The 26,557-nt window shown below is 51.6% G+C and overlaps 1 protein-coding gene across 3 annotated transcripts in view; it reads left to right on the top strand.

Annotated features, from left to right (window-relative positions):
• OTUD7B (OTU deubiquitinase 7B) overlaps nucleotides 1-24,768 on the top strand; it is a 34,718-nt gene extending 9,950 nt beyond the window's left edge. For all 3 annotated transcript variants that reach the window (XM_054182614.1, XM_054182616.1, XM_054182615.1), the window contains 11 exons: nucleotides 2,144-2,282; nucleotides 6,471-6,641; nucleotides 6,891-7,106; nucleotides 11,904-12,005; nucleotides 12,836-12,963; nucleotides 14,754-14,866; nucleotides 15,530-15,657; nucleotides 16,291-16,440; nucleotides 17,324-17,438; nucleotides 18,488-18,572; nucleotides 19,517-24,768. In XM_054182614.1, coding sequence (XP_054038589.1) covers nucleotides 2,210-2,282; nucleotides 6,471-6,641; nucleotides 6,891-7,106; nucleotides 11,904-12,005; nucleotides 12,836-12,963; nucleotides 14,754-14,866; nucleotides 15,530-15,657; nucleotides 16,291-16,440; nucleotides 17,324-17,438; nucleotides 18,488-18,572; nucleotides 19,517-20,824 — 2,589 coding nt within the window. In that variant the 5' untranslated portion in view covers nucleotides 2,144-2,209 and the 3' untranslated portion in view covers nucleotides 20,825-24,768. The remainder of the gene's footprint in view (nucleotides 1-2,143; nucleotides 2,283-6,470; nucleotides 6,642-6,890; nucleotides 7,107-11,903; nucleotides 12,006-12,835; nucleotides 12,964-14,753; nucleotides 14,867-15,529; nucleotides 15,658-16,290; nucleotides 16,441-17,323; nucleotides 17,439-18,487; nucleotides 18,573-19,516) is intronic.
• Nucleotides 24,769-26,557: the final 1,789 nt, after the last annotated feature.

The following is a 26,557-nucleotide window of genomic DNA, read 5'->3' as shown; positions in this document are numbered from 1 at the left end:
GTTTGGGGTGAAGTTTGTGCGATGGCCATGCTGGATGGAGGGGAGACTGGGTTCTTCGGGAAGCTTAAATCACAGCTATGCACCGTTTAATTTGCTTAAGTCCTGCAAATAACTGTTGGAGATCGTAGAAACAACTGGGTTTTAGCTCTAAATACACTTTCTCTAGCACGTTTCTAGTTGTGGTGTAAAGGGGAAGGTGACTTAGGGATTATATCCGGCGTTGGAAGTGGTCGTGGTAGCACCATACCTGCCCACTATGTATACAGACGTATATTTTTTTTTATGTATATATATATTTAGGGGGGGTATTTGGGTGTGCTCGATGCCTGTAGCCCTCGCTGGATGCTGTATTTGTGGTCACTGATGCCCTTGTGCCGGGATTTCCTCCCCGTAAGGGATGGAGGGAAGAGGAGAGCGCCTTTCCCTTGCGCGGCAAAGGAAATAAGAGAGGAGAAGGCCTTTCCTTCGGGGGAGCCCCGGTGATAGATCCCTCGGGGCACCCGGAATTTCCCATCTGTGTTTTGGCTGACGTTTTCGAGCGCGCGGGAGTTTGCTGGGTAACTGCAAATGCCATGAGTTAGCGGGTGTGGGTTGTGCTGCTGCTCTTTTCCTCCCAAAAAGCCACGCTTTGCCGCATACGCTTATTTTTTTAAAAATTTTTTTTTTTTTTAACCCACCAGAAGGAAGTTATCCTTTATTGCAGCGAGTTTTTCATTTAGAAACTCTTTCGCTGTTTCTATAGCCAATGGCTAGAGGATACAAACATCTGGCTTCTAATTAGGGATGTTCCCTACATCGTTAATGGGGCAAGAGCAAGAGCCGCCTGCCAAATTTTCCCCGTCTGAATGCCCTTGGATTTAGGATTGCCTTCAGCCGACAATAGCCCCGAGATTGCTCTGGCGATAAAAGAATATTAAGTAGTTTTTCTGTGTGCGTGAAGTTAATAAGTGTACGATTAGCGAGCGTGGAAGATAACGAGAACGGTTAATCAACAAAGCCAGGAAATTCCAGATTAAAGCGTGGATGGTTGACTTGCAGCTCTTGGGGAGTTTTGCCCATCTTTAGGTATAATCCTGAAAAGAGACTTTTTCCCCCTTTTTTTTTTTTTTTTTTAAAAAAAAAGCAGCAGGAAAACAAAGAGGTTTGTTCATTTTCCATAAAATACTGAGATTCCCTCCCAGGGCCCCAACACCTCCCTCACCCAGCCTCACACATTTTCTTCCCCCTCTTCTTCACGTGCCAAATTTTCAGCTTGGGATGAATTTCTCTCCAGCAGTTTCTCTTCCTCGATGGCCGAATTTTTATCATAACCCTTTAACTGCAAAAAGATGACAATAATAACCCTCCGCGGCGGCGTTTGGCGGGTCCGAGCTGCGGCGGGTGCTGCCACGCTCCCTCTCTGCCCCAAGGAATGCAGAAAGTCAGGATTTTGGAGAGCACACACCTCGCAGTCTCAGAACCTGTGAAAATTTCAGATTTACGTCATTCGCGCCTGGCCGGGCTGGTTTTGCTCCTTCTGGGAAGAAGATCCAAACTGGGGCATTTGTATTTTCTGCAACAAGAGGAATTAGCTTTTTCTTTTTTTTTTTTCTGCAAGAAGAGGAGTTGGATTTATTTATATTTTTTTTTCCTTCTTTACCTGAAAGGGGCTTTTTGTTTTGTTTTGCAGAGGCAACATCTAATTCCAGTGGTTTTAGTCTTGCTTTTATTCCCCGTGTGCTGGGACGCCGAGCTCTCTGCGAATGTATAAGAGAAACTTTCTGCTCTCTTGCCGCTACCAAATAAACTCGTTTGTTCTCCTGGCTACTTGTCCGCGATTTCAGAAAGAAAAGCTCCACCACATTTGAAATTAGAAGTGTTATGGTTTTTTTGCCCTTAATTTGCCTTGGTGTGCCTGTTGTTAGCAGAGTTGCGCGGGGAGAAAGCAGCAGAATTTGTATTATTTTTTTTTTTTTCCTCCCAGTTATCAATGAGTTCAACACAAATACGATGAGTTTTAAGGGGGGGGGGAGGGGGGTGTTGGTTTTTTTTCCCCCCCTCGGCACCTGCCATTGGATATTTCCCGGCTGGCTCGCAGGCTGCCTGGCCGGGCTAATTATTTGCTGGGGAGTAACGCGAGCCGCCGTGTTGTCTCCTTTCCTAGATTGATGCCCAGGCGCAGATCCGAGCCCAGCCGCCGGTGGGGATCCGGGAGCCCGCGGCCTCGGCTATGGACATCGTCCTCTCCGACTTTGTTCGCTCAACGGGGGCAGAGCCGGGACTGGCCAGAGACCTGCTGGAAGGTAAAGAAAATGGGGAATAAAAGAACGGAAGAGGCAGAGGCGGCGGGTGGGAAAAAGGCTGGTGGCTGGGGAGTGCGGTGCCCGAGATACTAAACTCGTGCCGCGGTGGAATTCTGCCTCGGTTTCTCATTACGCCTCCGTCGGATAATGAATTTCAAATGTCAGGAAGGAGAAGGCATCATCCGGGAGCACTGTTTCCCTCCCTTTGTCTGTGGTTCTCACCACAAGCAGCAAAACTTCAGGATATTTTATTTCTTGATAGCAGCGGCGCCTTCCGAAGGGCTGAAGGGCCGGCGCTGGGGGAGCTGCTGTGTTTGCAAAGCACGAGGGTGGTAATTATATAGGCAAAACGCTGCTCTTACTGGTATACCTTGTTCTGCGTGCAAAGGTGGTTTGATTATTCCGATATAAATCGTGTTTTCTTGGTGTTGGTGGCCACTCCTGGCAGAGCATCCCCTCGGAGCCCCATCTCGCCCGGCGCGGGAGGTTCCTTCTGCGCCGTGTCCGTTGGTTGAAGGGGATGGAGACGCTTAGGATGCTTGGGAATCGGATCGTGCATCGCCTGCCTTCAGCCGGTTTGCTTTCGAAGGGGCAAACCAGCCCTCGAGAGCCTCCACGCACCGCGCTGGCGGCTTTCTGGCGTGCTCAACCTGGTGGGTTTTTTGTTTTTTTTTTTTTTTTTAAAATGCATATATTTGCCCTAAAACATGGTGTAATATTGGTTTTCTCCAAAACTCCGTGAGATGGAGAGGGTGCTCGTTGGTGATGGTGTCTGGTTGAAGGCTGCAGGTAATTTTTATTTTTCACCCTGTACTTACAGCAACGGGAAGGGGCGGAGGAGAAAGGAATCCCAGGGCTTAATTTTGGGGCTGTAAAGTCGCTGGCGAGCGTTGCCTTTGGGTTAACGCTGACAAGGGGTTGGTGAGTAAATACCGGCCTGTGCTGTAATGCTGGAGGACATGGACGTTGCGGGGCAGTTTGTACATTAGTTAACCAATCAGGAATTATAACGCAAGACCAGACTCGCTGTGTTTCTTCCTTTTCTCGTGTGATACAGGTCATTTTTGTGCTTGCTTAAACCCGCAACCAGCCGATGCTGCTACAGTATCCGCCCTGGCTCCGGATGCTCGAGCAGGAATAAATTCAAAGCCCTGAAATTATTGCTATAATCTGTGTCTTTAGGCAATTTGCTCCACCTCCCTGGCGCTTGCGGCATCGATTCGTCGCTTTTTCCCCTCCGAGGCTCCTGTTCCCTTTGGTTCAGACTTTCAGCTTTTAATTTGGCGAGCTGAGCGCCGGCACGGCGGAAATCTGGCAAGTTGTGGGTTTTGTGGTGTGTTTGTCTTCTGGTTTCTGGGTTTAGGTTGCTTCGTTTCGTGTCAGGGTTTCTAATATTATCTTTTGGAAGAAACGCTTAGGCTCGCAATAGAAAAGGCTGAAGCAGATATTCCTTCAAGCTCTCAGTCTCGTGCACGCGTTGATTTATTTTGACGTGGGTGATTTTAGCTCATTTTCGTGACGTGCCGCTGAGTTGCTGCTGTTTCTCCTGCAGCCTGGGTGGAGTTGACAATTCCAGGGGTGGAAATGAAGGGAAAACAGAGATTATTATTTTTTTTTTAATTTTTTTTTTTTTTTTAGGCGGATATTAGCGAAAGCGGTCAGATAAAATAGGTGTAAAGTGAAGTGGTGTCCCTGCCCATGGAAGGGGGTTGGAACCAGATGGTTTTTAAGCTCCCTTCCAATCTCAACCATTCTGTGAATTATTCAGATGTGAAGTTTGAGGGTGATACGAGCAATTTAAGTCGTGTTTGCTGTCCGTGCTTCGTAGTTTTGCGCAGGTGACAAGCGAAGTCACTGTCTGGTGGCAGCGGCAGGTCTTTGGAACATTGGTCTTCTCCATCATTGGGCTCTCCAGCGCCCTTGGAAACCCAGCACCACAAAGCTGAAGACCTGGGGGAGAAGGAGATGTATTAATTAGGAAAATTAATTAGGTTCTGCTCTTTGAAATCATGCCGCGTTCTGGCAAGGAGAAGTTGGGCTCTGGGTCTCTCCATGGTTGAACTTCTGGCCCGTGGTGTCCCATGGGGACACGGGTTTTCCCGTGGGAGGAGGGATCCTCCCATTTATCCCCCAGGCACCGGCCGAACCCGCTCTGCGCAGAAATCTCCCCAAACGCCGCCTCTTTGCCAAGAGCCCTGTGGGGTCCATCAGTCCTGCCCTTTCCAGCTGCTCGCGGGTAACCGGGTTGTCGAGGAATACTGGGATTTATGAGTCTGCTCGTTTCACATAGAGTTTCCAAAATTTAGATAATTTTTTTTCCCAAAATTTAGATTTTTTTTTTTTTTCCAAATTTATCTTTTTCTGCGCCCCAAATTTAGCTTTTTTGTCAGTTTCTGAAGCAGCTGCTGGTGGAGCTGGTTGGGAGACACAGCTGCCATGGGCCAGGGTCGCTGGAGAATCCTCCTGCTGCTGCCGTGCTGGAGCAAATAGGGATGCTGTCGCAAAATTAATTTGAATCTGGTGGGTCATTGTCATTCCTTGATACTGATTCACTACGTCATTAAAGAAAAACAAAAAGGCAAAAGAAAAAAAATTAGTCCGCTTGACTCAAAAGGTAAACCTGAAAATAACTTTCCGTTTGGAGTCAATCATTAAATGCTGCAAATTACGTCTCTCAAAAGAATTTAAATACTCGAGGAGCGTATTTCCTTTAGGGAATTAGACATAATGACTTCTTTTATTGTCCGTGAGCTATGATAGAAGCAAATTGGCGGTTTATATATCTTTCCTGTAGTGGAGTTACTATATATAAAGTTGGCTTTCTTTCTGCAGTGTCTGCTAACTTGCTAATTTAAGAGCCTAGATTAACAGTGTTCAGAATAAAAAAAAAAAAAAATCACAATTTTCCTAAATGTAAGCCATATGGTAGGGTTTGGGGGTTTTTCTGTGTATTCTCGCCTTTGGAAGATAGTGGCTCCTAAAAAGTCAATTTATTGCATGCTGAAAGACTATTTTAATATATATTACGTTCTTGCAGCTGCCTGGGTAGTGTTAAATGGAAATGGAACCGCTTTAGGGATTCGCTCAACTCCACGAAATTCAGGGTGTTTTGCTGAATAATTTATCTGGACGGTGACGGCACCAGATGCTGAAAAGCTCTTCTGGTGCCACCTGCCCCGCCGGGGCCTCGCTGGCTTCTGGGTTTTGGGCGGTCGTCCCTCCAGCCACGCGCTGAGATACAAAACGTTGTATTCTGAATTTGGCTTTTGAAGCTGGGTGTTGTCGCCGGAGCGTCATCCTGCGGTGCCGCAGGGTGCGGAGGGCTGGGGGCTGGTACGGGGGTGTCTGCGTCGGGGGGGGATTGTCTTCCCGGCAGCTGGAGGGTTAGAAATCAAAGTGCTGGGGTCTGACCTGGAGCAATCGGCTGCGGAGATTGTGTAGATGCTGGTGGAGGTGGCGCAGCCTGACCTTCCATCTCCCTTCCCCAAGGGCAAAACTATGTTTATTTTACTTCAGTCCCATCTCTGTGCTGCGTACGCTGTTACGGTGACCCTGCCCTTCTTCTCGCAGCCAAGAATCTTCTTCTGGCAAAATTCTACCTCAGACTAGATCTAAGGAAGAATGTTTTCACTCTGAGGGGGGTGAGCCCCTGGCGCAGGTTGCCCAGAGAAGCTGTGGCTGCCCCATCCCTGGAGGGGTTCAAGGCCAGGTTGGACGGGGCTTGGAGCCACCTGGGCTGGTGGGAGGTGTCCCTGCCCAGGGCAGGGGGGGAACAGGATGAGCTTTAACCATTTTGTGGTTAAAACCCAAACCATTTTGTGATTCTGTGTCTCTATGAAAATCTGAGGTCTCTGGACCTTTGTTTAGGTTTTGCAGATGTCCAGCATCCAAGAGCAGTAGCTCTGTGTCTCTGCACACGCGAGGTGTAAACCCCCCATTGGCAGTAGAGCCAACACTTTCTGGGCACTGCCGTGGTTAAATCTCTTCCAGAACTGCACATCCTGGCAGATACGTATCAACCATCTGAATGAGTGGTGCTGCACCCTGGTTTCCTCCTTGTTTCTGCCAGATGGCCTTCGTTCTTCATGATAAACTCAACTATTATTAGTTTCTATTGCAGATCTTTTAGGAACCGACTTGATTTCTCTCTCGTCTGATGGTGACCACTATTGATTCCTTCCCATCCAGGCAAGAACTGGGATCTGAGTGCAGCCCTGAGTGACTTTGAACAGCTACGGCAAGTGCACGCCGGCAACCTGCCCCACTCCTTCAACGAGGGACGCAACTATAAACCCCCTGACAAAGAGGCAGCCCGGCCCATGCGGCCGCCGCTCCAGCGGCAGGATGACATTGTGCAAGGTCAGTGTCACAAAAACAATCCGAATCAATTTAAATCTTCCTTCTGGGGCCTGAAATATTTTATATGCTGGAGCAATCCAAGCACTGGCAACCCGTCTTGGTCTCAATGGTCTTAAAGGTCCCTTCCAACCTACATGATTCTATGATTCTATGAAAAATACTGGTTGAAGGCATCAATTTGATAATTGCTTCTGCAAGGTTTGCTGTTTCTGCATCATTTAGATGTTTTTTTCATCTTTCTTTTCTCAGAAAAACGCCTGTCTCGAGGCATTTCCCATGCCAGCTCCACCATCGTCTCCCTGGCCCGCTCCCACGTCTCCAGCAACGGCAGCAGCGAACATCTGCTGGAGATGCCCATCTGCACCTTCCAGCTGCCCGACCTCACCGTCTACACCGAGGACTTCCGCAGCTTCATCGAGCGAGACCTCATTGAGCAGTCCATGCTGGTGGCACTGGAGCAGGCTGGTGAGTACTTTTTTTTAATGCCAATGTGGCGTTTTTTTTGCAGCGGTGCCGCAAGGAGCCAGCACATTGCGAGGACGTGTATCTGCTGGGTATTATTTCATCCCTTTTTGTAGCATGGTGCAAGGGTTGAGTAAGAGTCTGCTTGGCTTTGCCTGCAGCCACCGAACGTAAATAAATAGCCTGTGTCATCACGGCTCATGCAGCTGGGCGGTAACGCTCAAAAAAAAGCTGCATTATCTCACCCTCTGCCCTGCACCGTCCTGGCGGCCTTCCTGGGAGAAGGTGGGGGAAAAGCAATTCCTGCATAACACAGACAGTAGCTCATCGCCGCTGACAAATATTAGAAGCGATTACAAACATTTTAGACAGATGATGCGTTTTATGTGCTGCTTCAAGGCAGGAGAACTCCTCTGCTGGCTTTCTGTTTGCCTGGAGAGGACCCGCCTCCCGGGCGCAGCTGGGTTTGGTTTCCAACGTGCTGTTTTCCTCCTGAAGAGTTGCTCGGTGATCTGTAAATAAGATTTAGCTGGTGAATGAACGGGACCTCCCTGCTGGCAGGGCAAACCTAATGCCTGTTACCGGTGTGGGGCGGGGGGGCAGGAGGACACCAGGCAAGATCTCAGGAGCTTTTCCACCTCTCCTTTCTTTCTGTCACCAATGCACGCACCTCGAAAACTATTCCTCCATAATATATACTCTTAATGTCAAATTTTAGCCCTCTCCTGCTGGAGCGTTCCTGGAATAAATATTCTCACAGTTTGGAAACGAACACTTGATCCAAGTGATCCTGTTACAGCGGCGTTACCGTCGGTCGGGGGCGAAGCTGTCACGTCTAATGCAGGTTAAAACCCACCGATCTACACCTGAGCGGCAGCGGGGGGGCGTTGGGTGGCTCTGCCGCGGCACAAACTCCGGGCTGGGGGACGAGAGGTGGCTGCCTGTGCCAGGGGACGCCTCCTGGCACGCTGAGACGGCATTAACACTAAGTAATTGATTTATTTTATTTTTTTTTTTCAGCAAGTGCCTTTTGAAGGCTAAAGTGTATCTGCGTTACGTATGCGGGTTTGTTATAAATGGGTGTTTGTCTTTATTAAAGGGCTGTACTGCATTTATAAAATATTCCAAGCGTAATTTGGAGCAGGGTTGTGAGCGTGGTGCTGTGATCTATGCTGACTCCCGTTATTAATTTAGTACGTGCTGCCCATAGGGGATTAAGCAAATATTTTATAGACCAATAAATGTTCAAATACTCCTCTCCTTCTATCCAGAGATCCCTTTACACCGCGGTGGCAGAGTAAGTGTGCTTTAAAGTGGCTGTAAATTGTAATGACATCCTCTTGGAAAGCTTTTAGCGTGCTCGGAGTTGTATGAAAAGGTCTTGGTGGAGCTGAAAATTTGGCCCTTGCCGCAACTTTCGTGTTCTTTGTCACAAACCTCAGTGGGTTAAGCCTTGCCCTATATTTTGAAGACTCAGAGTGTTTTTTCTCGTTGCACACATGGAGGAGCAGTCAGCAGTGCCTTGCCCCAGGCTATTAAAAAAAAATAAAAATCAGGAAGCTCTGAAAGCAAGCCCTGGATTTGGTGGCTTTACCTTGGCTCCGAGGTCAGGCTTTGTCCCCAGGGTCAGGGACACGGGGCCGAGCACATCTTCAGACGTCCCCCAGCGTATCAGCAAGAAACCTCCTGCTTCGCACTTCAGACTAATGTCATATTACCCTAATAATAAACATCAGCTGGTGGACTATTAAAAACTGCTGAGTGGAGAGATGAGGGCTCTTTGCTGCGGGAACGGCACGGAAGGGCTGGCAAACGGGTTCCTCGTTCTTGGGGCATAAACGTCCCGCGTCTCGGAGCGGGCGATCAAAGAGCTGGGTGCCTCGGTGATGCATCACCCAGCTTTTGGGAAGCCTTTTACCCTGTGCGTGAGCAGAGGCACGTGCGTACACATCCCCCCCTCTGCCTTACCTGCCTGGCATCCACCTTGCAAATATTTTCACCCCTAAGTCATTGGTTCCCTTGGCAGGAGAGACGAGCTCACGGCTGGGTCTTGCTTCAAAAAGACAGGAGAAACCTTCTCAGAAGTTGGTCCGCAGGACTCTGCCCGCAGCGCAGGACCCCTGCTGCCCTGCCATTGACCCCTCCCACGTCTAAATGCGCTTCAACACGCTCTTGTCGCTGACAGATCCCAAAAAAAATGTTTCCTGGAGGTATTGTTCTCATCATAGATGGGCTCCAGATTAAACAAGGAGACTACAGATGAATTATCTTATTTTGGATATGACATGAGCGTGTTTCAGCAGAGATGCCGCTTTTTTCTAGCTGTTCTCCTTTTTTGGTCTCTTTTTTAGCCCCGTTGTAGGTGGTGATCCTGTTCCCTCACCTTCCCCGGTGATTCAGTCATGGGGTCCCCCGTGGTCTGCGGTCACAGCACAGTCGTGGTTGGGTGTCCATGGTGGGTCTGTCACGTTGGCACGAGGAGCCGGAGGCCAGGTCACCCCTGGGAACGGTCCCTCTGTCCCTGACGGTGGCCTTGCAATTATGGCGCTGGATTCCCTGGTAGCCTTAGGGAAGTCATTTGGTTTTTCAATTAGTCAGTCCTTATTCCCGGGCCGGGAGGAGCCCCATCGTTGTCCCTTCCCACTGCCGTGACCTATTTAGATGGTTCCTGTTAGAAGAAATGACGGTGTTTTACCAACTGTGACGGTATTTTACCAACCGTACACGTTTGTGCGCAGGTTTCTGACCTCTGCTGGGACAAACAGATGTTCTGTAGCAAAACCAGCTGCAGGGCAAAACTGGACCCCGTGAGAGCCGTGGTGCTGGATGCAGAGGAACTTCGGGTCTTCAGGTGTGCGGAAGAGCTGTTGCCGGCCTCGCCGCTCGAATGGGGATTGCAGGGAGGTCCCTCGTGCTCCTGAAACCATTTGTCTTTCTCCTGGAGCTCTCGGGGCTTGCTCCTAATAACCACGTGTGGAGAAATATGTCGTTTTAAATACTTCTAGGGGCCTCTTGGCCTCTCCACAGCCTCGATGGGAGCAAAACATTTGGAGAAGGGTTTTGGGGAATGCGGTTTCTTTTCGAGATGACTTCTCTTGAGTAATCTGGAAATCTGGACAAGCGACTCCGGCTGCCTGGCTGTGGCCATGCGCAGCCTCACCGCGCCGTGCAAACAGAAATAAATAGAAATACCTCCCCGAGGTGTGTCCCCTCTGCGCGGGACCCGTCCCGCTTGGAGCAGAGGTGGCACCACCTCCGAAGCACCGACCGGCGATGCCCAACACCCCCGACCCCCCACCCCAGCCGTCTAAAAGAGCAGCGAATTTTCCAGGAAGGAGGTGAAATGGATAAAAAAAGAATAACTGAAGGAGCCGAGCGCTGCCCACGGTAGCGTTGCGTTTGGGTTGGCTTTTGCGTGAGAGGCTGTTTTGCTGCTCGATTCGCTCCTCTGGCCCCGCGCCACTTGGCGCAGTGTTGCGGCTTCGCTGTGCCAGGAGCTATATCGAGTGAAAAGAGCCGGCTTTTCCGAGCGGAGCTATTGTCCCCAGGCTCTGCGCTAAACACTTCGCAATCCCGACGGGTTCCTTTTCCCCGCGCCGAGAAAAGAAATTAACCAGCCCTGGCGTTGCAGCCAGCGCTGTGTTTGAACGTTTTTCCTGTGTTTATTGGGGTTTAAAAACAAGTTTTCTCTATTTAGCCCTTCTACAGCTGCTGAAGCTGAGGTTGTGCAAACAATTTCAAGAAGTCCTGTGTTTGAGAGCCGCGGTCCTGCGCTCGGGAGCAGGGAGAAGTTGGTTAGAAATGCTGGGAAAAGGCTGGTTTTTCTGCAAGGGCAATTTAAAGGCGACTTGTTGGAAGCATCTACCAGCCAAAAAACCTGCCTTGTTGCACGGGACCCACTGCAGGAAAGCTGCCGGAAAAAAATCCCAGCCAAGGGAGGCAGCGCCTGGTTTTAAGGCAGAGCAAGACACAGGCTGGGCTGCGAGTTCAAAGTCCTAATTCAGCCCGATTTCATTTCCCTGATAAATGTTTAACCTCCCGTCGCACTCCACTTGACTGCGGCATGTATGTTAATTTTTTCCCAGCTTCTATTTTTAGGTACTCTTGACTTGAATTGCTACAAGTGCCTTCTATTACCGAAAAGCTGCTATTTTTAAATGGTGTAAAGCACTGTCAGTTTGCATTTTCATCGGTAAAGCTGCTGGGATCAGCAAAAGTTCCCGGGTATTTTACCTAAACCGGTGAGCGGGGAAAAAATGACTGATGTGAGATGGTTTAAATAGGAGCGATTTGGTTACAAGAAGAAACAAAAAGCGTGTTTTAAGTGGGAAAGCTGTTGGGCATTATTTGTGACGGGCACTTGAGGAGACGTTTTCAGCCTGATGGGTTTGGAATAAGGGTTTGAAATAAGGGTTCAAAAGCCTTGATGGGTTTTGAAATAAGTAGAGAGGGGGAGAAACGGACGGGGGGGCGGCGCTGGTCTGGGTTAAAGTCTTGGCTGCGCTGGCTCCTCTTTCTAATTAATTCTAATTTGTGTGAGCTTAAGTTCAGCCTGGCCCTTTCCTTGCATCCCCATGAAGTTTTGCAGCTCCGATCTCCCCTTTTTGTTGCTTTACCACTGTCTCGGACCCCTTCCTTCTTCCGGCCACAGGCTGTCTCTGGAACTGCTCCTCTCTTTGGCTGTTCCCCTGCAAATTAAGCAGGTTTCTACCCTCAGCGGTGTTTTTTTACGGGGAGGAATGTGCCAATCCTGTGCTGTGTCACGGGCCCCCGTTTTCACGCTCTCCAATACTCCCGCAGGTCGCCTGAACTGGTGGGCAAACGTGGATCCCAGCTGCCAAAGGCTCCTTCCCCTGGCCACCACCGGCGACGGCAACTGCCTGCTCCACGCCGCCTCCCTGGGTGAGGGCTCGCCTTCGTTCGTGGTGGGCGAAATAACGAACGGCTTCGCTTCAGCCCCTTCTCCGGCTGGGATTGGGGAGGGGAGCCCAGCACCATCCTTCGGGAGCGGCACCCAGCGTTTCCCGGCCCTTCCCGCGGGAAACGGGGATGCTGCCACTCGTCCTGGACCCCGCAGCAGGAGGTGTGGGAGCAGTCGCGACGCTCCGGCTCTGTGGGAGAGGAATAGGTTGAAGGAAACTGGCTTCCAATAGCTTGTGTACTTCTAAAATACCTCTCCCCTTCCATTTGGCACGTTTCCCTGTATTTCTGAAGGAAATGGGAAATAACAGAGTCGCCCCTTCCCTCCTCTTGCATGTTTCAAGAGCCCAGGTTTGATTTCGTCTGGTCAAGTGGGACCGTAGTAAATTTTCTGTGGTTTCCAGACTCTTAAATCAGCAGGGTTGTGTTTTTCCTTCGTTATATATATTTCAGACACAGCAAAACCACAGTCTCATTTAACGTGGCCTCATTTTCCCATCAGATGTTGATGTAAAGGAGCGGGTGATTTTTGTGAGCAAATATTTTGCTGCATCTGTGAGATGCTTTCGAGTTGAAAGCGGAGGCGGCAGCATCTCCATTTAGCTGCACAAAACTCGCCGCTGGTGGAAAACACAGGCTTTGAACTAGGAATTTTATTGTTTAGATTGAGAAATGTGCATTTTTCTGCCTCTGTTTTCCCGATTTTCCCGCTTGCCCTGGGTCGTGGCCGGCTGCAGGACCTCAGCGGAGCGAGGGAGCGATGCCAGCCGCTCTCATCCTCCGCTGCCGTTTCTTTTCCCCTCCCCGCGCAGGTATGTGGGGTTTCCACGATCGCGATCTTATGCTTCGCAAATCCCTTTACACCTTGATGGACAAAGGCCTGGAGAGGGAAGCCCTGAAGCGGAGGTGGCGTTGGCAGCAAACGCAGCAGAACAAGGAGGTAAGACCCAGAGCGAACGCGGGGTCCCCTGAGCTCACGGGGAGCGTCTCCAGGAGGTATCCCCGTGGGTCTGGGCGATGCTCCCTGTCGTGATAAAGCCTGCCTTGAATTTTGGGCAACTCCCTGGCTTGTGATAATTGGCTGTGCCGCGATCAGATTTCTCCTTCCCTCTGAACCATGGGAAAACTCTCTTTATTATAAGGTAGGAATTTTTTTTTTTATTATTAGAATTGCCCAGTATCAATGGAAAATGAGTATTGCCTCAGGCATTTGAGGTGCAGCAGGGTGTGATGGCCGTGCCGGGCTTTACAGAGCAAAGCAACGCGGTGGCCTCGGTCTCTCCAGCGATAAAGATCAGTGACATGCGCCTCGGCCAGAGCGCGGCACCAACTCCTCCACCAAAAAAGGAAATTCATGAGCTTGCCACATTAAAGGCCCTTCAAAGCCGCGGCACGGGGACCCCCCCCGAAAGCGGGGCGACGGCTTTGGCAAGGTGGAGAGGGGCCAGATGGTGCGAGGCGGCCCCTCCGTGTTGAGAGGCTTTTGGGAACGGGGTAAACTTTTGTTTCCATCTGACACTGAAGGATGTTGTTTACTCTCCAGCTTCCTTTTTATTTTTGGAAGGGCACAAAGAATTCATATCTTGACAGTTTGAAAAAAAAAAACAATAATACATATTTCCCTGTTTGAAGCAGGGTAGTTAATAAATAATCGGAGGTTTTACTGCTATTAAAAGCATGCTTTTATGCATCTCTTCAAACTGCGTGTTCCAGAATTAGCTGCCAGCAAAGTCGTGTGACTTGCGGATCTTAAAAGGAGTTGAAAATACTGGGGCTGTCGGATGTGGTGGTGTCGTGCCCCGGTCGCGGTGCTCGGCAGGAGCCGGAGGGTCTGGGCAGTCGGTGGGGGATGTCGATGGTGCAGTGGTCCAGGAATGGCAGGTCCCGCCGCAGCGGTTGGCTGGAAACCGAGGATAACGAGCTCCTCCTTTCCACATTAGCTCGGAAGGAAGCAGCCCAGGGTGACGGATGCTGCTCTGTGTTTCACAACCCGCGCCGGGCGCGATACTCTCCTCCCCTGCTTTGCTTCACGAGCTTTAGATTGGCGATGAAAGAATTTGTGTTGACGACATAACCGGGAGCAGAGAAACTTAATTAATGCCTTGCAGAACCCAGTGGAGAGCGGAACGTGCCACCCGTTGCTTCTGGTGCACGGCTGGAAGGGTTTCTTGGCAGCGTCGAGCGCTTGGGCTGTTGTGTTTGGATGCTGGAGCTCCGATTATGGAGCTGGGGAAAGGAGGAGGAGGGAACGGCTCCCTGCCCTTCCCATTGCAAAGAATTTCTTCCTGGTATCTCATCTAAATCTCCCCTCGAGTTGAATATTTATGGCTGCTGTGGTGTCTTACATTGTTTTTTTTGGAGGAAAATAAGTTCTCTATTTAAGCTATTCCGACTATCTCTCCCACCATCTCTCGTCAATAGACGATGTCATCTCCCCTACTGGAAGGATTAGCATAATAGTAAAGGTTTCCTCATTCTGTGGGTTGAAATGTTTACTTCCACACCGCAAAAAGGCAAACTTTCATTTCGGGCAGATTATCTCTTCCACTGGCTCGAGAACACAGATTTGGAAACATGCATCTTGGTTTTTTGCATAATATATTGATTATTTTTGCATAAATCCATAGAGAAGAGTTGTGGCTGCGTGTAGAAAACTGCTGCAGAGGTTGGAAAGTATTTGCTTTGAAGATTTGGGTGTTTTTATTTGGTATTTTATCTGGCATTTTGCAGTCTGGTCTGGTTTACACGGAAGAGGAGTGGCAGAAGGAGTGGAACGAGCTGATCAAGCTGGCATCCAGCGAGCCCCGCGTGCACTACGGCACCAACGGGGGTGGCTGCGGAGGGTACGTGGAGGGGACCAAAGTCAAAAATAATACGCTTAGATGTAGAAACACAGCAAATATCTTCCTTATCTTCCTTAATATCAGGATAATTCTCGAGGGCGGGACTGGGCTGGGGGTTGCTGCCTTGGTCCGGCTCGTGGGGTTTCGAGGGGAAGGATGGAGGATCATGAGGAGCGATGGAGAGGTTCATGGAGCATCAGGGAAAAAGATTTAAATTCTGCCCGACCCCTTTTTGCAGGGTAACGCACGCCTTGAACAGAAAGCTGAGCTTTTCTTGTGTGTCACCATATTGATGCCTATAAAATGAGAGTAATAAACGAAAGCTAAGACTCTCCGCAGTGCTCCCTGTGCGCACCAAGGGTGCTTTATCGCTGCAGCCATCCCAAACACACACCCCTTTCGAGGCTGTTTAGATAAGAGACTCCCAGAAGTGCCAAGCAGCGATGTGGTATTTCCTGGAGAGGACCCTTGTCTTAAAACGGGACATTTTTGAGGGGGTGTACATCCAAAATCTCAAATCAGAGCTGAGCATCAAACTTCATGTTGTTAACATGACCCGCCTCTACGTGGTTGCCCGTAACGACCTCATCCTGTTTTTAAAAGCAAGGATTAAATACCCAAGGGGTGAAAATTGGTGGTGTTTGTTTTTCTTACTTCCCCCAGTGTTGAAAGCTCCGAGGAGCCGGTGTACGAGAGCCTGGAGGAGTTCCACGTTTTCGTCCTCGCCCACGTCTTGAAGAGACCCATAGTGGTGGTGGCGGACACGATGCTGCGGGACTCGGGGGGAGAAGGTAGGAATTGCATTCTCTTTTCAAACTCTTCCTGAATTACGCGTTCTTGGGGGGGGTGTTCCCTCTCTGCTGCACAATTTCACGGGGTCTTTTTGCTCAGCGAAGCCGGATCGTGAATCGGAGAGCAGAGCACGGGCTGTGCGGAGCTGCTCGAAGGTTGTGGCACGCACAGCTCAGCATCGCAGCTGATGTTTTGCTGTTTCTAAGAGTGTCCGTGTGATGGGTTTTGGGGTGGTTATTTTCTACCTCTTTTGCACCCACGCGTGTGCGTGAAGATGGGAAATTCCATTCCCTGCTTGTCGTATTTTCCACTAGCAGACTTAATTTCCTGTCAGAAAAGATTAATCAATTACCGTCATTCTGTGTGCAAGCTTGAAGTTGTCTTGTGGAGGAGTAAAAAAGGGGTTTTTTTGTAGAAAATACAGGTTCATTTTGCAACCGTGTTCCTCCTGATGTGAAATAGATGTCTGTTTTGGGTTGTGGTTTTTTTTTTTTTAGTGTCCCTTGAGCTGACAGATAATTGCAGGTGAAACCTTGAATGAAGCAAACAGCTTGTTCTGGAGCAGTTTCAGTGTAAACAACTCTTAACTCTTTAAGCTCGTGTGAAAGCTAACTGCCCTGAATTCTTTCCAGCCTTTGCCCCTATTCCCTTTGGAGGGATTTATCTTCCTCTGGAAGTCCCAGCCAACAAGTGCCATCGTTCTCCGTTGGTACTGGCTTACGACCAAGCCCATTTTTCTGCCCTGGTATCCATGGAGCAGAAGGAACCCACAAAAGATCAAGGTAGGTAATAAATAAAATTATATCAATACAGCATTGAGAGCGGTCCTGAGGAGGACTCTTGGGGGTGCTGGGGGGGGAAACGCTGGCCATGGGCCGGCAACATGCGCAGGCAGCCCAGAAACCCCCCCAGCCTGGGCTGCATCCCCAGCAGCGTGGGCAGGGGGGCAAGGAGGGGATTCTGCCCCTCTGCTCCGCTCCGGGAGACCCTCCTGCAGTGCTGCCTCCAGCTCCGGGGCCTCGGCACAGGAGAGACACGGAGCTGTGGGAGCGGGGCCGGAGGAGGCCCCGGAGCTGCTGGGAGGGCTGGAGCCCCTCTGCTGTGGGGACAGGCTGAGAGAGCTGGGGGGGTTCAGCCTGGAGAAGAGAAGGCTCCGCGGAGACCTTGGAGCCCCTTCCAGTCCCTCAAGGGGCTCCAGGAAAGCTGGGGAGGGACTCTGGAGCAGGGAGGGGAGCCCTGGGACGAGGGGGAAGGGTTTGCCACTGGAAGAGGGGAGATTGAGATGAGATGTGAGGAAGGAATTCTTGGCTGTGAGGGGGGTGAGCCCCTGGCCCAGGTTGCCCAGAGAAGCTGTGGCTGCCCCATCCCTGGAGGGGTTCAAGGCCAGGTTGGACGGGGCTTGGAGCAACGTGGGCTGGCGGGAGGTGTCCCTGCCCAGGGCAGGGGGTGGCACGGGATGGTCTTTGAGGTCCCTCCCAACCCAAACCATTCCATGATGATTCCGTTATCCCAGGCATTGCCAGTTGCTGTGTCATTTGGTGTGACCCCAGTTGCCATCAGAGCTGATGTTCTGGTGGGCACTTGGAGCTTGGCTGCCGCTGCTGCCAACACGCAAGGTTTTGTCATTTCGGGCGTTAAAAGGGGGCTTTTTTCACTCTCCTGCAGCTGTGATTCCCTTGACGGACTCCGAGCACAAGCTGCTCCCCGTGCACTTTGCCGTGGATCCCGGGAAGGAATGGCAGTGGGGGAAGGACGACAGTGACAATGTCAAGCTGGCCAGGTTGGTTATCGGCAGACTGGAGCCATCACAGCGGGAGGGTTCCTTGCTCTGTCCCCAGCTGAGGCTGTCTTGGGTTTGGCTGAAAGTTGTGCTGCAGCGTGAACCTCTTTGGTGGGGATGGAACAGCTTTTTCTCTTGTTTCGTTCCCTTCGGGTACATTTTCAGTAGGGTGGTGACATCTCATCAGCTTCATTCCCACAGGGTAGAGAGGTGACTTCTGCGAATCCCAGAGCTTCAGACTAGGCGTAGCTCAGAAGCGAGCAGGGATGAGCTGTCATATTCGGATAAAAAGAGGTGTATTTTTCCGTTCCTCTCTCCCCATCGGGAGCTAAGGAATACCTCCGAGCCCTGGAGCGGGAGGGGGGCTCGCAGTCGGACACCCCTCCTGTTCCGCGGCAGCGAGTTTCCTGTTGCCGAGCTGAGAGCCGGCAGCGGTGGGTGCCGCGGTCGGGGAGCTGGAAGCACGACGACTCCTCCACTTTGGGTGAAGAAACCTAGAAACCTCCACAGTCGAAGTATTAAAACTCGGCGCAGGTTTTTACTGATACAGTATCTAATTTTGAGGGGTTTGGAGCCAGTAGAAAAGACTCCGTCCCTGGGGGTTTTTTACTGGAAAGAATTATTATTTTTTTTGACAAGCGGAAATTTTTGAGCGAACATCTTTACTCTTTTCTGAAGTTGTTCTTATAGAGAGGAGAATCATTTTGAAACTAGTTCTGTTTAGATCTGTGACATCTGCTTTTTTGTTATTTGTCTCACGTACAAGTAAGATTATTTGTCGAGTTCATTTTCAGTTGTAGCGAGCTTGGGTTTTGACATTCGGGAATCTTCTGATTTATTCATTTGGGTTTGAATTGAAAGGTTTGGAAGGCTACGAAAATGCTACCTTTTGTATTGCTGCTGTCTCGATGTGGTTTTACCTGTTGTGTTAAAACACGCCTTTTAATATAAAGACGACAGGCAAATGACTAAATATAGAGGAGAGAATCGCAGTTATTAACGTGAAACTTGACTCTAACTTTTTTCTTAATCCTCGTTTTACGTTTTAGTGTGACGTTATCGCTGGAAGCAAAGCTGCACTTGCTGCACAGCTACATGAATGTTAAATGGATCACGTTGCCTTGTGACATGCAGGTAAAGAGACAAGGAGTATTTTCTTTACTCTTTAATTATTTAAACCTCCCTTCTGCGGAGGGCAGCAGATGTGAAGCCGTTTGCTCTCCTTCACATGAGGCGCTCTGCGCCCCCAGAAATTGCGGCTAATGCTGCTCTGAGCAGATAAATGATTTAGTTTTTGTGCGCGCATTATTTCCTAGAGCTTTTCGTGCCTGTTTTTTCCCCTCTCCAAGGCAAACACAAACTCTTGGTTTACGGCCGCCAGAAGCTGCCTTGAGACACAGGGTTTGACTCTAGTTTTCCTGGGACCTTTCCTCGGCAGGAAAACCCCCGTCCGCATCCCAAATCCCCATGGTTGTGTGTTGGCGGATGGTGGTGGCTGCCTTGACAGCATGAGGGTTTGTTTGGTTTTTTGGTTTTTTCCCCTCCCCTTTTAAGGAGAAAACTCCCCAAACTTAATCATGAGCTGGTTTGGTCCGTCTGATGCTGCAAGGTCTCATCTCTAGCAAAGCTCGAATGGTGACGTTTTGGCTGTCGCCTCCTTAACTGGCCATGTGCTCTCGGGTGCTTGGCTTAAAAATACGGTGACCTGTCCCCCCTCGGTCTTCTCTGTCCCCCGCTGTCTTCTCCGCGTGCGAACCGTCGAGGCGAAGGGCTGGAAACGGGTGCCAGCCATGCCAGCCGCGCTTTGGGGTGACCAGAGCGGGAATTGGTGTGACCCTTTCTTCTTCTCCAGCTTTTCCCCTGCAACCTCCAGCGAGTTAAGACATTTATGGACGTGCAGGACAGCTGCTGGGGACGTATCCCAAAGTGTGTTTGAATGTTGTCCCCTCCGTTTTCTGATCACCGAAATGAGAAAGCAGCCCCCGAAAAGCCTCCTCTGTTTCACCCTCATCCTGAAAACTCCTATCTGAGGAGCTTACTGGACTTTGAAATATATATATGGTTTTTTCTCTCCCTAGGCGCCTTTGGCCCAGCCAGAATCCCCGACAGCCTCCGCGGGTGACGATGCTCGTTCAGCTGCGGAGTCGGGAGAGTCAGACAAGGAGTCGGTCTGCAGCAGTTCAGCCAGCAACGGGGGCAGCCGGGGTTGCAAGGACAAAGAGAAACCAAAGAAAGACCGAGACAAGGATAAGGAAAAAGATAAGAAACGGGCAGACTCGGTTGCCAACAAGCTGGGCAGCTTCGGCAAGACTTTGGGAAGTAAGCTAAAAAAGAACATGGGTGGCTTGATGCACAGCAAAACCATCAAGGGAGGCGTGAGCAACGGGCAGGGGGACACCTTGGAGAAGAAGAAAAAAGGATCCTTGAAATCGAGGAAAGGCAGTAAAGAGGAATCTTCCCAAGGAGACTTGTCAGCTCCTGTGGAGAAAACCTGCCCAGGGAAAGCAGCCCCCGAAAAGCCGTCGGATCCCTACAAATACAGCAACGACGTCAGGCTGAGCCTCAGCATCCTGCGGGCCGCCATGCAGGGAGAGCGCAAGTTCATCTTCGCCGGCCACCTCAAGACCAGCAACCGGCAGCCGTACCAGGAGGAGATGATCCAGCGGTACCTCCTGGACGCCGAGGAACGCTTCATGGCTGAGCAGAAACAAAAAGAGGCAGAGAAGAAGGCGCTGGGCAGCGCTGCCACCGCCAAGAAGCCGGAGCCGGAGGCCAGCACCCCCCGGGGCGAGGAGGTGATGCTGAACCCCGCGTACCCCCCGCCTCCCCCCACATACACCCTCCAGCCCCCGGATCTGGCCCTGAGCACTAAAATCGCAGCTTTTCCCTCCGGTTATTCAGGCGTTTTCACCTTTCCCAGACCCTCCATGGTGAACAGTGTGGAAGGGGCGCATCCCCCCGGCTACCAAGACAGCAGGCGGCAAGTAGCCGGGGGGGCCTGCGGTAGCCTTCCCCCCTATGCCACCTTACCCCGCCACTGCCCCCAGGGGCGACCAAATCCCTCCCAAACCAGCCCTTCCCACCTGGGGAGATTTTCCCCCACGGACATGGACGTCCATCCCACCTTCCCGTCGGAATCCGCCTGCCTCCTGCCCTCCCCGCACAGCAACGGCTACCGGGAGTACCTGGAGCAGGACAGCCCGCAGAAAGGAATGCCGCCGGCGGATAAAAATAAACCCCGAATTCTTTATAATGTCCAGCAGACCAAATGCAAGCAGCCGAACTGCAGTTTTTACGGACATCCGGAAACCGGGAATTTCTGCTCCTGCTGTTACAAAGAGGAGATGAAACGCAAGGAGCGGGAGGCTTTAGTGCACAGGTTCTGAGCGCTAACTCCACCTCCGCCCCCCCGGCGCTGATCTTGGGACCCATGAAAGATGGGGAATGCAATAATATATATATATTATTTCTTTTTTTTTTTTTCTTTTTCTTTTTTTTTTTTTTTTTTTACGCCTTCCCTCCCTGTGCGAAGAGGGAGCGGGGATTTGGGCTGAGAAACGGGGTTTGCTGGTGCGACGCGGGGAGAAGGGGGCGAGGGAAGGTGGCCCCCCCTCAGGGACACCCTGCGGGAGGGGGGACGATGCTTTTCCAGAGGCTCCTCTGCCCGGGGGTGACTGGGCTCAGCGCGGGCGCGCTCTTGGGGGGCACAGCGGGAAAAGAGGGGGGGGGTTGATTTTTCCTTCAATAAACCAGACCAAAGCTTTGGGAGAAGGCGAGGGGGGAGCAGCACCCGCCGGGCCCTTCCCGCTGGACTCCAACATCACCAACTGCCTGGAATCGAGCGAAAACACCCCAGAAATTTCCATTTGAACGTCACAAACCTTTTTAATGGAGAGATTTTCTTTTATTTTTTTCTTTGCCATTTCAGTTTGACAGTCGCAAACCCTTTTAATGGAGAGATTTTCTTTTTTTTTTTTTTTTTTTTTTTAACACCGTTTTTATTTTATAGTTCTTTTGCCGGTACTGAGCGAAACTTGGTTGGAATTGGATTTTATTGGGTTGGGGTTTTTTTGTTTTGGGTTGAACTTGTGGGAGCCCGGCCCCATCGGAGCACCCCTGGGCCGCGGGCTCAGGGCTCTGCCCTCCTGCCGGGCTCAGCTCTGGTTTTTAAAATGTTATTTTTTTAGACTTTTTCTTGGGGTGGGAGGGAGACGGAGGGAGGACGATCTCAGTGCTTGAGTGGTTTGGAGTTTTGTTGGTTTTTTTGTTGGTTTTTTTTTTTTTTTCCCTGCAGAAGTACTGTGCAAAAAAAAAAAAAAATCACCCAACCGTCTCCAGTGGCGGTACGGTCGACCCGATTTAGTGAGAATTGCGAGAAAAAAAGGAGGTCAGTGTCTGCAGCCAGCAATACCCCAGGGAAGGAGAGAGGACGGGGAGCGTCCAGCGGCACCGGGAGGTAACGCCGCTGCCGGGCGCTTTACGTGGGGGGGACACGCTCCCCCCCCCCCCCGCTGCGATAACTCTTCCTACTTGAGCAAAGCTACCGCCGTTCTACCTCTGTTCTGCTGCATGGAATTAACTCGGCTCCATTTTGCTGAGCCACGTAACCGACCTTGGGCTGAGGAATATTAAAAGATATTTTTGATAATAGGGCTAAAGAGTCGAAACGTTAAGAAGAAAAAAAAAAAAAACAAAAAAAACACCAAAACCACAAAAAAACCAAAACAAAAATACGAAGCTGTAATTAACTGGCACATTCGGTGTCGTCCGCTCCGGTCCCTTCTCCTCCCGTCCTCGTCCCAGCCCCTGCGGCGTTGGATGAAGCGTCCGCTCCCGTTCGCCTCTGGCAGGGTGGGTTTAACTTTAGCACTGCGATGTTTGCACACAGCTATTCTTTTTATTTTTATTTTTCTTTTTTTTTTTTTTTTTTTTTGGTAACTACAGCTCCCAAACCGGACTCCGCCCCCGTGTAGAGCGAGGTTCAGCGTTTATACCACCTGAAAATAAAACATGAATTATACCCCGCGTTCAAAGCTTTACAAACATTCCCTCATTTTATTTTTAGTTTTTAATTTTTATTTCGCGGAAGGCGTCAAACTATGCAATCCCTTCCCGTGCTGAGGCGAAAGTGTACTTAACGCTGGAGAATCACCCGAAGCCTTATTTTTCCCAAATCCCCAAAGGCTTGGTCCAAAGGTGCGAGTTCGACCGGTTTATACAGACCTAAAAACAGGCAAATGAAGGCATTTCCTGGCTGCGCGGGGTCGTTAACTCCTAACCTTTGGGTCAAGCCATCGAAGCCACTTGTCAGCCGGCTGTAAATACCCCAGTGATGGTTTAATTCCGATTTTTAGCTCTTTTCTTGGGTTTTATTCCGTGGCTGAGCCCTGGTTCCTGGGCGCTGCCTCTTATCTCAGAGCAGATGCCGGAGAGCGAATCTCTCCCTCAAATCCCGGTAATTCCCAGGGATTTTAACCCGGGGGGAGAACATCCAGCGCCACGGGCTCTCGCTCCTGTTTCCCCGCAGACGCTCGTGGTCCCCCCCCCCCCAATATTGAGCCAAAATGTTTAAAAATCAACCAAAATCCTCACTGTACAGGGTGTCACTTGGTTTTACATCCCAGTTTCTGCTGTTTATTTTTTCCTGTAATTCCTTTATTTCAGATTTGGAAATATCCTCCGGCTACACCCGGAGCGGGGATGCTCTGCCCGTCCCTCCCCCAAGCAAAAGCCTGTGGGCGGGATGGCAAAAGGCTTCACCAGCGGTTCCCGTTGGGTTTTGGGGCAATTCCTCTCCGTTTTGGTGAACTCCGCGGTGCCGGAGGTCGCGTTGTGGTGGGGAGCTGCTGTTGGGAGCCGCTGGCTGGCGGCGGGGGGGCCCATCCCCGCACCCCGTGGTAAAAGCTGGTGGTTTTTACCAGCGGCGGTTTGGGGGAGTTTTGCTTGAATCTTGTAAATGTGACGGATTCGTGCATAATATTGTCTTAAGGGGAGCAAACCCCAGGGAATGCCGGCAGGAGGTATCCCAGCCGTGCATCCTCCTGGGAGAACAGTGTCTCCAGTCCCGATGAGCAGAGGTGCTGTCGCTCTTCCTCCTCCTGGCGGGGCGGGGTGGGGGGGGAAAAGCAAATTTGGCAAGTTTGTGATCTTATCAACGCGGTTTTGTCTGTCTGCTGGTCCCCCTCCGAGGAGCGGGAGAGGAGGAACCAGCCCTGGCACCGCCGTTACGGAGGAAAAAAGGGGCAAAACTCCCCCAAAAGTTGTTCCCCAGGCCTGGGCAGGTTTGGCCCCGCGGCCCCCGCGCAAGCGGGCTCCCAGCACCCTGGGGGCTGGCATTTGCCGGGTTTTATCATGGGTCGTGGAGTTTGTAGGTTTTTTTCTGGAACGAAAAAACCAACCACCACCAAATAGTTGAACTTCAGGCGAGGGTGAAAAATCTGTGATTGAGTTTTTTTTCTCTGAAGGGCAAGAGTTTTGGCTGTTCCCAGGTGCCCCCTGAGCCAGCCCCTGCCTCGGCCGGGTCCCCCCCAAACCCGCTGCCTTTCTTCAGAACCACCAAGGATTTCTTTTTCCAGGTCATTTTTGTTTCCTTTATGGTGAAACTAATATTAATTTTTTTTAAGGGACTATTAAACACGAATTTTATTTATTGACGGCGGATCTCTACCCGCCACCGGTTCCTGTTCATAAACACACTAAAGCCACGGCCCAGGCGGTGTTTTCGGGGCATTGGGACTCGATACTTTTCTGGCACCTGTTGTTTTTTTTTTTTTTTCTAAAAGGGGTGAATTTGGGGTGGGAATTGGGTTTTCCCAGCACCTTTCCCTGGGGGAAAACCCCCAAACCTGCTCTGGGCCGGGGAGGGGGGAATCTTAAAATAAGTGCACTTACTGGTGTCGGTGGAAGGAAGGTCGCTGCCATTGGGCCCTGGGTGCAGGAAAGATTTATTTTTTTTTTTAAGGCTGAACAAACCCCCACCCCCCCACCCCCCGTGAGCATCTTGTTTTGTCGCGGGAGCGTTTACCTTCGCTGATATTACCTGTGGGAGGCCGGGGGGGGGGGCGGGGGGGATGCTTTGGTTATCACTATCCTACGAGAAGTGACCTGAATTAATTCTGCAATTGTTTATTCATGGAAAAAAAAAAATTTTTTTAATTATTATTAATTAAACGTTAGGTCGATTTTATTTTATTTTTATTTTATTTTATTTTTTTTTTACTCCTGGTGAGCACCGCTGTAGCGAGCACTAGATGGCGCGTGGCAATCGGGCTGTACACCGCATCCTTCCTTTATGCTACCATAGATTCACTGACAATAAACATCCTTGGACTAACGAAAGCCCTGGGCAGCGGCCGTGCCTCCTTCCTCCCCGGCCCCCGGGAATTCCGCCCCAACCGCCGCCGGGACCCCAAATTCCCACCCCCCGTGGGGCCGCTCGCCGTCCCCATCCATCGGCTTTTTGTGGTTTTTCGCTCCCCTGTGGGGCGCGGCGTCCCCTTTCCACCCCCTGGCCTGAGGCCTGGGGAAGTTTTTCTTTTCTTTAGGTACCGAATTCAGGCTTTCGTTTAAAAAAAGAACCCCCTCCGTCACCGTTTTTACCAATCCTCGCTGGTTTTTGGAGGAACCTTTTCCCCCGGCTGCATTTGAAGGCGGCACCCAGGGATGCCAGAGACAATTTCATACCCAAGTAAGGCTTTGGCGCACCGTAAAGATAAAATCCGGTGGCTTTTGGGATGCTGAAAATCCAGGGGACTTTCGGGATGCTGAAAATCCACAGGACCTTTTGGGATGCTGAAAATCCAGGGGGCCTTTGGGGATGCTGGAGCTTAAATGGGTCCAGAAAGGGGAAAATTCGCTGTAATTTTCTACAGCAAATGGGTCCAGCCACAGGGATGAGCGGGGATGGGGCGGCCACCACTGCATTTTGGGGGGTTTGGGGGCTGGTTGGAAACCCGTATCACGGGGCAGTGGGACCCCGTTGGGGCTGGGGGAGCCAGGAGCGGTTTCCCATGGGATTTCTCTGCATCGTTTTTTTTTTTAATCCCAGCTCCCCGTGTTTTTCCCTCCCCGTGCCCGGTGCCACGTCGGTGCCGCCTCGCTCGCTCTGGCCAATTTTTGCTCTGGCTTTTGGGGCGACCCGAGCTGACCCCGGAGCTGGCGCAGACGCTGCCCTCGCCTTGGAGACCGGCCCTGGGTCAAAGCCCTGCAGGAAATTCCTCTCCTCCCGCCAGGTGCCGGAGCCAGAAACACGGCCGAAATTTCCCTGGGGTGATTTTCCTGCAGGAGGAAAATGGGGGTGCCTGAGCTGCCGCCACCGAGGCCCCCAAAATCCGCAGGAAAATACATCTAAAATAAGATTTTTAGCTGGAGCGTGTGCCCCGACGGCGCTGGGTTTCCCTTGAGCGTGGTTTGTGCCGGGTTTATGCCGCCTTGTGCCGGCGTCTCGCCTGCTCCGGAGGAGCTGAGCCCGCGGGGGGGTTGGGTTTTGGGGTCCCCGGGGGTTCCCTGGCCCCAGGGCCGCCATCCCCCGCCGGCAGCGGGGTCGGGGCGGGGCGGGGGCGCCCCGGGCGGTGCTGGCGGCGCGGGGGTTTTTCCGGGGTCGGGAGGAGGCCGCGCTCCGGCGGTGACTCACGGAGACGGGCGGCCCCCCCCCGGCAGAGCCCCGGCCCGGGGGGAGGCCCTGGGGCTGCGCGGGGGCGAGCTGGGGGGTACCCCTGCCCCGTGCTCAGCGCTGGGCAGCGTCCTTTTCGGGGTGCCGGGGGCTGTACGGACCCCACTCCAGCATCCAACATCCCTTTCGGGGTGCCGGGGGCCGCATGCACCCCCTCCAGCACTGTGCTTCCTTTAGGGGGTGCCTGGAGCAACACGCGTCCCCCCCCAGTGCCGTCCATCCCTTTTGGGGGGGCCGGGGGCTGCGTCCCCCCTCCAGCACCGCCCGTCCCTTTTGGGGGGGGGGGGGCTCTACCTCCCGCATCCCGCCGCGGAGCTCCTGCCCGTGCCCCCAGGGATCGCCCCGCTTTCGGGGGGGGGGGTCCGGGCAGCTCCGGGACCAGGGACCCCGTGCGGCGCGGCGGGATGCCGCGGGGGGGGGGCGGGATGGGGGACCGGAGGGCGGGATG

This window comes from Rissa tridactyla, chromosome 23 (assembly GCF_028500815.1).
Source record: "Rissa tridactyla isolate bRisTri1 chromosome 23, bRisTri1.patW.cur.20221130, whole genome shotgun sequence".
In the NCBI taxonomy this organism is placed as follows: domain Eukaryota; kingdom Metazoa; phylum Chordata; class Aves; order Charadriiformes; family Laridae; genus Rissa; species Rissa tridactyla.
Note: the sequence above shows the minus strand (reverse complement) of the source record. Positions and strands in the feature narration are given on the sequence as shown.